The sequence below is a fragment of the Argiope bruennichi genome, chromosome 6, assembly GCF_947563725.1.
Source record: "Argiope bruennichi chromosome 6, qqArgBrue1.1, whole genome shotgun sequence".
NCBI classification, from domain to species: Eukaryota; Metazoa; Arthropoda; class Arachnida; order Araneae; family Araneidae; genus Argiope; species Argiope bruennichi.
This window is the reverse complement of record NC_079156.1, coordinates 84,713,537-84,728,147: the sequence shown is the minus strand read 5'-3', so window position 1 is coordinate 84,728,147 and position 14,611 is coordinate 84,713,537. Positions and strand designations below refer to the sequence as shown.

Below are 14,611 nucleotides of genomic sequence, written 5' to 3'. Positions count from 1 at the left end.
TAACAGGAGAATATTTAATTCCGGAGGGTTTAATATGCGCTAATAGTGATTCTATGATGGAATCGAAGAGTTGGCTAGTACCTTCCTATTCCAAAGCTGAGATTTTACTATTACACACTGCAGTGAAAAAACTATGAAAAGTGTTCTGTAATTCAATGATTTTTTACATAAAAAACATTTTTGAAATCTTTTATATCTGCCTGAATGTACGAACTCGATAACTTAAAATCGTAACAATTCAAGTGAGTTGAAATTTAGTATCTGAATGAGTTTTGATGAAATTTTATATTTTCATCAAAAGTGTGAGTCTACGTAAAAAAAAAAAGGGGGGGGAAAGAAGTTGTGGATATTCTGGGAGTACAAAAACTTTCTTGCAGTCAGCAAGATTCACTCGCTTTCTACTTTGTTCATTCACTCTGCTAGCACTTCTTACTTTTGTATAATGATTGCATTATTTATAGGTTCCTCCACTATCTGTTAAGAAAAACTGAAAAATTCTACAGTCAAACTAATTCATCACCTCTGGTCCTGTGCATCACTATTAAACTTAGTTACTTTATTCCCGCAAGCACTATAATGCTTTTAATTAAATTCCTTTTCTCAACATATTGAAAAGATTCGTTTGTTTGTTTATTTTTCCCTCACAACATTATAATATAAATTTCGTGAAAACTTGTACCTACCTCCGCGACAGATCAATACATTTCAGTAGAAATGCCGATTTTATCGACTTACTGGTTGTCATTATATTTGTTATAGCACTATATCTCATCAAATAATAGTATTAACACTTCATTCTGCTTCGGTACCATTGAATATTGTCCATATAGCAATGAAATCATTTTCAGAAAATCAGATCCGCATATGCACTTGGTATATGCGGATCCTTTATTGGAAAATTCAGAAATAAAAGCAATATAGAACATTCTTTCAAACTTGTACACAAGTTGTTTCAAAGCATTTTCGAGTATCGACGCCTTTGGTGAATTCATAATTTTCTGAAGTTACTCATTGTAAAAATCCACTAAATTTATTTTGAGTTTAATTAGTTATATTAACGTCCTACTTAAAAAAGCAACACTAGGACAATTTTGGGACAATATACGTGCTAACCCTGCATTCCATTGCACATAGCAATGGAGCATTTAGCAATGTGTCTCGGTTTGTGGACAGAAAGGCTGATCATTATATTTTTCATGTTGAGGTATTGACGGGTTACAATAAAGGCAAATTGTTCATATACCACATTTTATTATTGGTTCAAAAAAAGGTTGAGATTTCCAGACAAGCTTTCGCTATGACTACCTGTAAGTCACAAGGTCCGCGTTTTGACAAAGTTGGACTGATTATTAATAATCAAAGCACAATATTTTCACAAGGTCAGTTGTATGTAATATTGTTCAGAGCGAAATCTATAGCTAGAATTAGAATCCAGACTAAAGTATTAAAAATATTGTTTTTAAAAATGCTCTTAGTAAAAAATGAGCAGCTTGCAATATTATATTAGTAAGCATCTTTTAATATTTTTAGAGAAATTTTCATTTTATTTTATTGAATTTTTTTATTTTATGTTTTATTTCTTCATTTCTGACGAAGTTAAAATTATGATGGGAAGTCTTCTGAATTTTAACTAATGCTAAAATATTTATTTTTTAATTCGAATTGAGTGTTTTTCATACCATTTTTAAAATAGTTTATTTCTATTTACTTTTATGGTCTGGAGGGAGAGAATCAATCCCTCAGGAAATCCTACTAACCTGAATATACGTATGATTCAAGGACAAAATCGGGGTTGACAAGCGAAAGTGAACAGAGTTCAGCCCTCTGCTCGCTCACCAAAAAACTCGCTTACTTGTAAAGTTACAAAAAATTATTGACAAATAACGGTAATCAATCATTATTTTAAGTAAATCTTTGTGTACGTTAGTTACTGGATTAATATACGCATTGAGACAATACTAAATACAATTTGGAATTTATCGTATCGCTGATATGTAACAAAGAAATGAATCTTTAAAAAAAATAAAAATTGGTGGGACTTTTTAATTATTTTTTCGACTTATGAATTTTCTTGGAGAGGAATGTACATCTTAAACCAAAATTGTATTTACCAACCAACTTACTACGAATTAAGTAAAAAGTGTGCTAAATTTTATTTTTATTATTATAAAGCGCAAAATTATATTAAACTTCGTATTACAAACAATATGAATTTAAATTTACGGTTTATATCTTTAGTGGAGCGTTTCTCCACACCAGTGATACAAGCACTCGAAAGATATGTCAGTGTTGAAAAGACAACTAATTTTAAAAACAGACAATAATAAAACGGATTTAAACAAGTGACAAAGGATCTGAAATGTTTGGACTCGATTTTAATTAAATAGCATAGCCAACTTGGCCTTGAAATCTTATAAATGGAACACTTTCCAGATTCATCTATCATTGTCATACTACATGAATATCATTTTTCAAGTCAAATTTATCCAATCCTATTAGTTAAATGAAAAAGGTTTAAAGGACAACCAGTGACAAAATATGATCGTATTAAAATCCCATGACCTATATTTCAACTTAGAAAAGTTGATGAGCATGCCAATTTTTTTTAATTTAATCTAAATTCTCGAAATATTTATTATTACTTCTAAACAATTTTAATAATTCATCATATAAATAAATATTAAAGAAATAAATTGGTCACAGTCATATAATTGAGAATCAGCTTCAAAATGTCAGCATTTTCAGACATCGCCATTTAAAGAATCAAAGGTTTTTGAACTTCAATATGGGAAACTGACTGCACGCATGAAAGAGAAATATTGATCAAATAAAATGTTGAATTATTACATTCACAATAATACAATAAATAATAAATTCATAAAAGAATCTATAAGTTTTAAAAACATTGCAATTTAAGTAGAAAAAGATAAAGAAAGAAAGAAAAAAACATTATGCAATTATTTTTTATATTGTTCCGTCAAACAAACTCATCTTATTGCTCATGATAATTAATGCCAAAGGTTACCCAACTGTTAACTACCATAAGTGAGAATCTACTTATATATATCTAAGGCTAACTTACGTGGCAAGGAAATCGCTATTAATACTTATTGCCGAATGGCAACAGTCAAATGTAAACAAATTTCTATTTCACTTGTCAACAATTGCACTCGCTTTACTAAGAGAGCTGCAAAATATTATTAGAAATGCTCCAAAGAGGGCTCGCTGCGTCCCCAATAATTCCATTCAGACAGACGTAATAAAATGTAAAAGTAATCAAGAAATAGGCATCAAACAAAAAGTTTCGCGAATGTAAACTTAACAGTCACTTGATGGGTAATCGCTATGACTTAACTACAGAAGTTGTTGACTGCATCTTCTGAAATTATTACCTTACACACAAAGATAGTTTTTTTTATAATCTTAAAACTCAAAAACTTACCCTTTTAACGATATAAATTTCATACTAATATAAAAAAATATGTTGACTTTGTTTCATATTAATATTTAAAAAAATTGATATATTTTCTTTAGTAGGATTTCCACTCATGCTTTTATTTCATAGAATATACATTCTTAAAATTTACACCTACAGTAATTTGTAACAGATCAAAACAGTTAAATTCCTGTTTTACTGTCGAATCGAATAACAAGGCAAAATTTTTAAAAAGGCATTCCACATTTATCGTTTAATAACTAAATAAGTCAATAATTTGGGCGAACAAACTGACCGCCAAAGTTAGCTGCTTTTGCATTAAAGCAATGGTCAATCTAAAAAAAGACCAATATAGCAACCATGATTAGAATAAACTTAATCAAATAATCAGCCACTTTAATATTTGGCCTTGAAGAGCCAAACAAAACACCTGTACGTATCGGTTAGATAAATTTCCGCTGACTGATACGTATCACATGTTTTAGGGATAACAATATTTCATCTGAAACTTCAAAATAGATATAAAAAAGACTTATCAGCGAAGTGAATGTCTGAGATACTATTCGAGAGCTATTTAGTTTCATTTCCACTATTAAATTTTCTGTACATCTAGTCGGTAATTGAAAGAAAATTGCATGATGGGTAGCAAGCACATGATGATGATGAGAAAGAATGGGTGTACTTTCCAATGGAAGATAGAAAATTTTAGCTATTGTTGGCATAAAAAAGGTGAGAATTTCTTCAGTCCTGTGTTTGCTGTAAATATGAAGGAAGAAACTACTGAATGGAAACTGGCACTTTGTCCAAAAGGATATTCAGATGGAAGATTCATCGGTTTTTATCTTTGTAGAGCATACGACAACAGTAGTGAAGATAATATAGAAGTAGATTTTGAATTTACTTTTCTTTCAGCAGGTCACTCCACTCCAAGACCACTCCATCCTAAATCATTCAAAAGGTTATTTAATAAAGGTCGAATATCTGGTTGTCCGGAATTTATGAAACGAGAAGATTTATTCACTCTTGAAAGAGCTGTGCTACTGCCTCAAGATATTCTTACCGTTCGTTGTAACATGAGGAGAGTGGATGGTGAAAGTATAGAGAAAGTTCACATTTTTGCTCGAACAATGATACGAATTGAACAAATGAATTTTACGTGGGCCATAAAGGACTTCAGCTGCATTGAACCCTATCAGAAAGTTCCCTTCTTTCTTAAATCATCCTCTAAAGAAGTCTTTGCAACACTTAATCTTTTTTTAACGGGTCAGTGTGGGAGCGAAACGATTTGTGTCGAACTTATTTATTCTGGTAAAACCATGAAACTTTTCACGGTACAATCTTGCATACTGAATAATGAAAGCAAGACAATCGATAACACTAGGCAAGAATATTGTTTTGATGAATTTTCAAATAAAGAAAAATTTATATTTCTTTTAAAGAAAAAGAGTCTGATAGAAAATAAAGAGCATTATCTGCCAAAGAATGTACTGTCTCTGGAATTTGAATGTGCGGCTTCTATCGGTATTGCTTTTGAAGGAATCGAACGGATTGAATTGGGACGCAATTCTTTAGTTGAAAACACCAGCGCTCAACAGAAGCGGCCAGATTCTTCTCTTACATTAAAAGATGATTTAAAATCAATTTGCTGTGATGGATTTCTGTCTGATATAATGCTTTGTACGGCAACTAACACATTTCCGGTACATAAGATCATTCTCAGTGCCAGATCTCCTGTATTTATGAGGATGTTCAGTACTGACATGAAAGAAAAGCATGATGAATATGTGGATATCACTGATGTGAGTTCTGAAACCTTGTTTCGTCTGTTATTATATATATACACTGATACTGTAGAAGACTTAACAATGGAAGCTGCGTCTGAGCTATATGAAGCTGCAGATAAATATTCGGTTCTCAGCTTGAAGGAAAAATGCTCTACTTTTATCAAAGACAATTTCAGTCCTTCCAATGTATGCCAGATATTGATTATCGCAGACCTGCACCATGACGAAATTCTAAAGTTAGCTGTTCAAGATTATATTTTGGAAAACTACTACATTGTATTTAAGTCAGAAGAATGGAAACAGTTGATGGAAACTAATCCTAGATTAACTACTGAAACGATGTTCCGCAAATTCATGAAAATATAGGTATTTGGCATTTTTATAGTTTTGATCGTAAAATGTATCGTTCAGATATTTATTCAATAATTGAATATTTAAAATGACATTTTTGATGTTATGAATCGTGCAGACGATGTGTGGAATTCTTATAATTATATATTTAGAGAGAAAAATTGTTTATAATAAAATGAAATATTTTAACCCCTGTTTTATATGATATTACCTGCTTTCCAACATTTTATGGAAGCTTTAAAAAATATTTTTGATTAGCAATTCAGATCTTAAATTAATGGAAATATTTTCTTGATAAGCAAGCATATTAAAAATGCATATCAATATTTGTTCATATTTCTAAAATACAAACACTCTGTTTCATTCATTTTACAAAATTTAACTTTGCTAATAATTAAAGACCGTTCGTTCTAGAGCTTCTAAATTTATGACAAATATATTTTGGCAGAAGAGAATGTGCACTTCAAGCGACCTTTTTTTATATTTGATTCCGTGATAATTTTTCGAAATATAATTGCACAAAGACAATTTTTACATAGTTTTAAAATTCAAAAAAGTATTTTTTAAATGATATTCGCTTTATAATTTTTTCTGAATTTTAATAACTTTCTAAAATATGTTTTCATAATTTTCATTAATATATATCATTGTTGTAATGAAATTCGAACTGTTTTCATTGTTTGTTTGTTTTTTCAAATATTTAATCACTTACTTTTTCTTGTGTTGTTGAAAGCTAGTTAGATTTTGTTTATTATCTGGGTAGTATATTTGAGGAATAAGAAGGTGAAGTTTCAATATCGCAAAAGACAAAGTGCAATTTGAAAATAGATTAACTGAACGTTACATTTTTAATCGCCTTATGATGGCATCAGACTTTCTATAAAAAAAGGTTCATTTACATTTAAAATCAAACAAGTGCAAGTCGATTAAATAAAATTCTTTCGCCCATTAAAATTTGATGCTTATGATGTTTTTTGAGGAAATCATATGGTAAATCAAAGTTATCCTAAACAGACTTGATAGAAATTAAACACAACTAATATTACCGTCAAAGCAAATAGTCGACAAAAGTATCTAATAAAATAATAAAAGTCTTAATAAATGGGCATAATATCATTTCTTCGCCCTTCATGAGGCACAAAAATGTGAGATTATTCTCATTAATATTTTATCTGCACAGCATCCCCTAAATTTGACGCTTGGGGCATCTATGCTCTCTTTTGCTCTTCATTCTTTTTGCAAAGATCATTCTAAAAGTAACGAATGTTTGTTCTTCCAGACACTTCTATTCAAGACAATGAAAGAAAAATTATTTTACATCATATTTTGATATCTTTGCAATTTTTTTACATTATTAGAAGTTTAGATTGAAATATGTTTTTGCACTCTACTAGGTTTTCTATACCTTCTCTATACAGAAATGCCACCAAGATGTTAAACCAGTCATTTAAATCCTCTTTCAGATCGTTGTCATTTTTATAGTGGTTCCTACCGGAGAAGTCCTTCAATTTAGTTAAAAGATAATAATCATCCGGGGCCAAGTCCGGGATACAAGTTGGATGTTCAAAAGCTTTCTGCTTAAAACTGCTGAAGTAATTCTTCCTCAAAGTAGTAGTATGCGGACAAGCATTACAATGAAGAATCACAAAGCCGTTGGACAACAATCCAAGTCGTTTACTTTGAATGGGGCCGTGTAATCGGAAAAGGATCTGATAATCGGCCACGGCATTGTGGGTTATCCTTCTAGGTATGTAACCGATGAGTAAAACATCCTTTAGATACCAAAACACTGCGCTCATAACTCTCATAAACTCCTTGACTTTGTTTGGTTAAATCAGTGATTTTATTTGCTTGACTCACTCACTGATAAAATTTGTTTGACTCCACCCTTCCCGCTCTTTTTTTGTTGTTGTTGTTGTTGAGAATCGGAAATAAGGACATTCTGTTGAATGGCGCTTTGTTCTTGGATTTTTATGCGAAATCCAGATCTAATCATAGTAACTAAGTGCTTCAAAAACTTATCACTATCCTTGTCGAACTGAATGTGAAAAATCAGTGCAGGCCCCCTTTGCTGTTTTATATGTTCAACTATAAAGAATCTACCTGACACACATTTTCCAACTCGAATCACCACTAACAATTTCATAAAGCACTTTGCTTGAAATTTCAGAGAACAAGCTCAATCCATTAATAATTAAGCATCTATCCTGTTGAAATTTTTCATCAATCCTTGTTTTCAGTTCTTCAGTCTCCAGTGAAGGTCGATCTGATCATCTTTTGCATTTATTGATCTGAAGCAGGATGTATCATTTTCGGACTGAATTTTCATTCATTACAACCATTATTTATCTGTAAATTTCGATAAAGCAGATTTTTTTGCATTTAGAATGCATATTACGCTGTGAACTTTGCACTTGGATGGGATCGTTATTGCTTTCATACGTTTTAAAATCGCACAAATAAACAGTACGTGATCGTAGCATTCAGACTGACGCGAATGATTGGAAAGGTCAATGACACGTCAGCGGCGGAGGGAAGGAAGAATTGCGGGTCTGGCCACATCAAAGCGCTTTTTACTTTTAGAATGATCCTTTTACCACTGTCTGAACTCTGCAGTTTATAAAAGTTAAGTTTTTTCAACTATTACATGTATAATTATTCACTGAATATAAAAATTAATTTTTGTATTAAAAAAAGGTCTAATTTTTGTATTTTAAAAAATATGATTCCACAATTTTTCTCGAAAAAAAAATTTTTTTTTAGTATGAAAATAAAGAAACTTCAAAATGAGGCATCCTCTGTAATGTTGTCTTAGAGGCATTTCTAGACTGCAATGAGTTAAATGTCAAATCTTACAGGATAAGGAGTAGCATATTTGCAATCTATTTACATGAGCTAAAAAATATAGGAAAAAAAAAACGAAACAACTGGCATACATAGTAAGAAAAAATATACATTTAAAACTTCTTCCATTAAATTTATTTCAAATAATACAGGTTTATTATACAAATAATCTTGCCTTCTGTTAGGCAGACAAATATTCTAGCTGCTATACATAAAAATCTTGTAAAAATATCCAATTAATCTAATTAAAATCTCAATTATTTAAAGGATTCACAAATATGCGTAAAGCTAATCTCTGACAAGCTCTCGAAATTATTTGAAATTAAAAGCATTTTCGAAAATAATTTTCAATTTTCAAATAATTAATTTGCGGAGAATTTAATTTTTTAGAAATGTTTGCTGAATTTCATCGCAATTTCCATTTTAATTAGAATTAAATTATATTTCCTTTTGATTAAATGACGATAAAACAGAAAAGACATTAAAAAATTCCCCTAAAATTAAATATAAGTTTTCAATCTTTTTCCAATGAAATGCGTTAAAATACATGCTTAATTTTTGAAATAAATAACTTTTTTAGGCATTTATTGCAATTGGCTAATGGGATATTAATAAAAATCGATTTATTTGAGTATTCGAATTTAGAAAAATTGATACAAAATAAACATTGGAAGATAAATTTAGTTTTCAAACTAAAAATAGTAAAGTTTTATCCGTAATATTTAATAAATTTAATAAAGTATTAATTTAAAGTAATTGGAGTTATTTAAAGTTGAATTAAGTAATAAAATTAAAAACAAATAATTTTTAGAAAGAAACTACCAATAATTCTAATTTTTAGCAATTTAAAAAATAATTTCAATAATGGTAAGCAATATTAATAAACAAGCAACATACAACATTTTGAGTAAAACAACTGGGTATTAAAATTTTAAAATAAAACTTTCTAAAAAAATGAGAAATTGAATATCGGTCTTTTTTTTAATTGAATTCATTAAACTGCATTAAATTACATAATTGAATTAAGAAGCTTAAAAAATTATCTACTTACGATTATTGATGACTCTTTGTACCAAAAAATTTATGAATAATGAATGTTATCCAGAAAAATAAATTGAAATAATGAATGTTATCTAGAAAAATAAATTTATTTTGATTTTAATCTTATCAAAATAAATTTGAATGGCAGACGATATTTTAGCATTATGCTAAAATGAAAATTTAAGAGATCAGACAAAAATAATTCAAAATCCGAATGGCAATGTATGCTTTACATCTTCACCTAAAATAATCGGATCGAATTCAACTACGCACGCTTATTATTCAAGATCAGATAAATATTATCAACTTTCCAAAAAGCTCAAAAATCAAATACATATTCCACTGAAAATACGTTATTCTGTGGCAGCAACTGTGGAGCTAATCATATTTGAAAAAAATATTTTGTTGTCATCTTAAAATTAAAAATTTAACCTCCTCCATTGATATCAATTTCATTTAGGTGCAATTTTTCCCACAGTTTTATAAAATTTTAAAAAATTAATAAATAATTTAATAGATGCAGACGATTTTGAAATAAGGAAATATATAAATGATCTGTTGCTAGGCAACAGTGAGACTTTAAACTTGTCTTTATTTAATTTTTAACAGTTCTGTTTTATTTTTTGAAATATTTTATTGACATTTTTTTAAAATTCCTCAAGTTTATTTAGTTTGATTTAACAATTAGTGTCATTAAATTCTTTTGTCATCTTTACTTAAATATTTAAGATGTAATAAATAAAATGCCATGTATTTTACTTTTCTTTTGTTTTGAGAATTATGAAGAAAGACAATTGAAAAAAAAAGTGGCAATCCTTCAACAGTAGAAAAATTAAACGAATTTTTAAAAATCAGCCATAGAATTTAATGAGGGAAGAAAAAAAAAATCGCTAAATTGTGATCAATGTAAATTGATATACAGTGGCTCAAACAATTGAGAGTACACCTTATTTTTGATTGATAAATCCGACTTCCAACACAAATAACACATTACTGAGAAGTGTAAGCATGTTTTTATTTTTACACATAACAAATGGTTTAATTTAAAATTAAAATAAAGAACAATCAACGAAAAATTTTTATTTGAAAAGTTTCAGAAGCAATTCAAATAAACATATGTAGTTTTTTGCCTCAAAAAATTGAGAATACAGAGAGTGTTTGAACATTTTTTAGATGATTATGATGGAGTGTGCAGAAAAAATTGCATTCATATTTAGAATTTTAAATGTTTAATTTGATAGCTCTTATTCTTAACTACCATGCTACATGGTAATTTCCATGACATGCTATTCCCTCATGGCATAGAACGTTTCTGAATTACTGAATAATTGGAAAAAATTTTCTCAAAGAGAAACGTATTGATGTAAGGAAATTTGTATTAAGATTATTTTAAAAAGGGAAAAATCTCATCATGAAATAGTTGAAATTGTTGGTAGAATCCACACTTGCGTCCAGAAAATCATTGTAACATTTTAAAATGAAGGATTGATTGAAAATAAATGTGGAAGAGGAAAGAAAGTTAATTCTGAGTGATGTTGCAAAAAAGAAAATTTTGAAAGAAATCAAGATTGATCCTAAAGTAAGTGCAGTCAAACTTACTGAAGCAACTTCTCAAATCATAGACAGAAGTGTAAGTGCCAAAACTGTGTGAAATGTAATTAGACAAACTGAATATAAAAGTGGAGTTGTTAGAAAAAAAATCATTCATCAACCTACAAAATCAGAAAAAGCGTTTGGAGTTTTCAAAAACTCATCAATTGAAGACCAATAACTTTTAGAAGAAAGTTGCATTTAGTGACATTAGTAAATACAACATTTTTGGCTGTGATCGTATTTTGGCATTTGCACCGTATGGAGAAAGCCCAATACTGCTTTGGATCCAAAACATTTAAGTCCTATAATTGAACATGATGATGACTCCGTCATGGTTTTCGGTTGTATGGCTTCATCCGTGGTCGGAAATTTAGTTTTCATAGATGTCATTATGAGCCATATGGTTTACTTGCATAAAGAAAAGTACCTAAAATTTAGGTTTAGATGAAAATTTCATTTTCCAGCAGGACAAGCACCTCAAACACATGGCACGTAATGTAAAAATGTATTTTCATTGTAAACAGCAGTTACATACGCCACTACAGTTCCCCAACATCAATGTCATTGATAATATATATGTGAGCCACAATTGAAACAGCGATCCAAAAACATAAAATTAGAAACAAAATCCATTTTAAACAAGTGTTGCAAGAAGAATGGCTTAAAATATCTTCAGATATCACCCAAAAGTTGGTCAAGTCAGTATCATGACGTTTAGAGGCCATTATAAAAACCAAATGACTCCAATTAAATATTGACACTTTCTTTGTATGAGATATTACAAAAATTTCATTGCTGTATTTTCAATTTTTTGAGTCAAAAATCTGCATATGTTGATTTAAATTGATTCTGAAACTTTTCAATTTTAAAGTTTTTCGTTAATTATTCTTTACTTTTACTTTAAATTAAAGCATTTGTTATGTGTAAAACCAAAAACATGTTTGCACCCCTCTGTGATTTGTTATTTTTGATGAAAGACAGATTTATCAAGTAAAAGTAAGGTGTACTCTCAATTGTTTGTGCCTCTGTATATATAAAATAATTGACAGATGAAGGCAAATTTTTAATTCACATCATGAAGCTTCTTTATTTAAACATCTTATAAATTATTGCAGTTTGCTCTAAGAAAGCAGACAAAGGAAGTATTTATTGAGAATATGTTTACCAAATTTATGACTTTTTAGAATAAAAGCTCCCAATCTTTTAAGCATTGCGACTTCATACTGGGCGTATTTAATTTTTCCAGAATTGATTGAGCAACACACATTCTATTCTACAGAAGTTTTATGGGCCAGAATGGGGTTTATGGGGGACAAAATTATAATGCAGGGCATGATGAAAACTTCAAGTCCTCATCATATTTTTGCAAATTGTGGGAAACTATATTGGATCTGGTCGTCGCCTGTATTTTGTAAATCCTTATTCTAGAGCATTCGAAACAAACTATCATTGACAACTGAGTAACAGATGGATTTACAGTGACAAAAAGAATTAAAGCAGATTATAATTGTATTAAAAGTACAAAAACTACTATTGTGTTAAATAAAAAACAATATGTATCATCTTTATATTCTCACAGAAATACAGATGAGGTGACAAGGCTGTGACTTCCAAGCCGGAGGGCTCCAGTTTCAAAACTCTATTCCACCAAATGTCCGCCTGAAACTCACCAATCTGATGCAGTAGGCCAAAAGTCCTGCTATTAATGTGGCGCAAGAGTTTGTAGAATTTCAGCATTTGATCCTGTATTCAACATTATTAAGTCCTGTCTTAATAACGTCGAAGACCGATATTCAAATTGGAAGCAGCACTAGAAAATAATTTTTGTGACGTTAATATAATTTTTTTTTTTTTTTTTAGAGAGAGAAACAGCAGCTAAAAGGATGTCAAAATGCATAGTCAAATAAAAATTTATCTTACTTTAATGGTACTTATTAATAATGATAAAGAAAAATTATTTAATAATTTTATCTAAACATTTATTTTATTTCCAACAATATTCCAATAATTTTGGAATAATTAGCGATGGCGATTTCGAATTTGGCAGTGTTTTTGTAAGAGTGATTCCATTTTTCGAGATATATTGAAAATTAATAATTGAATTACCTTCAGACATTTTTAAACTAAGTATCTGGGCCTCATCGGATTACTTTCCAAAGAATCGTCCAGAGTAATGTGTGACAATATTACATTTCTATTTTTTTTTATACTCCAGCTAAAAAACGCACGTTAGTTTTTTTTTTTTTTTAATCTTGAGAGAAGGCAGAGGTTTAGTTGAACAGCAAGTAAAATTCACGAAACAAACACTCTAACTCAAATCAACAATGAAAATAAAATTTTAGTAATAATATCTGTATCTTTTCAATTGCAGTGAAACTGACTGAAAAGATCAATAATAAGACTAATTCAATGCAATAAATGAAGTCAATCCTAAAGAGTAACGAATATATAAATCGGAACAGAAATCATTTGAAATCCGTGCCAGAAATAAAAAAAATGTAAGCAAGATTAATAAATGATGTAAATTTCAACAAATTAAAATAGATCGACAGGAATGGTATACTAAGATAACAATAGCATGCTTAAATATACACGATGATGTTGCCTTAAGCCGAATAAAACGAAAACTAAATAATTTAGTATAATATTTAATTCATGGAAAAGCATTTCTTATATCTTTTGCGTATTAGATGTAGTGAAAGTTACGAATTGAAGGCCAAGTAATAATCTGCCATCAAATGTGTGTTCCATTCTCTTGATATTTTCGCTTCATTAATATAATAAATATCCTGAAGAAATCTTCATCAGTGTTCCTCACTAAAATGGCCCAGATAGTCTAGAAATTTATCCGATTATGTAGAAAATACACCATTACGCCTATATTAGCACCCAATTTATGAAAAATATAGCATATTTCATACTCGATCTTCATAGTCTAACGAGGGGAGGCACGAGTTGGAAAATTGTGTTCGGGATGAGATTTAGTAAAATGATAGCATACATTCAGAATGTTCATTCATGAAAATATTAAAGCGTAATAGCCAGCCAATTTCGAGTAAATGGTCCTCAAACTTTCAGCATAACTCGTATACTAGTGGCCCCGTTGCCGAGACCTGAATCGTATAAAGGACAAGGCACTGGCATAATATTCATGAAAATTGCTCCTGGACTAGTATTTTTTGCTTTTATTTATTTTTTCTTTTCAAGTTATTTTAAATTAATTTAGCAATTTACAAACAGCTTTAATATGTTTTTCATATTTTCTATGCAAAAATAAATATTTATTCTCTCACTTATCGGATTATAATTTAATTTTTTTGAAGAAAAATTATATATATGCATACGTTTTTTTTTAATATTCAAAATTATTTAAATTAGCAATTTAACGATGGCTTTAATTAATATGGAAGTATCTCATCTTAGTACGGAAGAATAAATATATTTTCTCTTAATACATAAATTATAACTTTTTTTTTTTAAAGAAAAATAATTGTATCCATTCACACGGTCGTTGAATCAATTTTAAATTAGTGTTACAATAATTATAATGTTAACTATAAAA

The 14,611-nt window shown here is 29.4% G+C and overlaps 1 protein-coding gene across 2 annotated transcripts; it reads left to right on the top strand.

Annotated features, from left to right (window-relative positions):
* Window positions 1-3,979: 3,979 nt before the first annotated feature.
* Window positions 3,980-14,330, top strand: LOC129972955 (TD and POZ domain-containing protein 3-like). Of its 2 annotated transcripts, XR_008784918.1 has the most exons (3): window positions 3,980-5,586; window positions 7,035-7,318; window positions 12,629-14,330. XR_008784918.1 is itself a non-coding variant. In XM_056087282.1 (2 exons), exon 1 carries the CDS (start codon window positions 4,072-4,074, stop codon window positions 5,584-5,586), a length of 1,515 nt encoding a protein of 504 aa, XP_055943257.1. In that variant the 5' UTR covers window positions 3,980-4,071; the 3' UTR covers window positions 12,629-14,330. The 2 variants fall into 2 exon arrangements, 1 of the variants encoding a protein (XP_055943257.1); XM_056087282.1 differs by lacking the exon at window positions 7,035-7,318.
* Window positions 14,331-14,611: the final 281 nt, after the last annotated feature.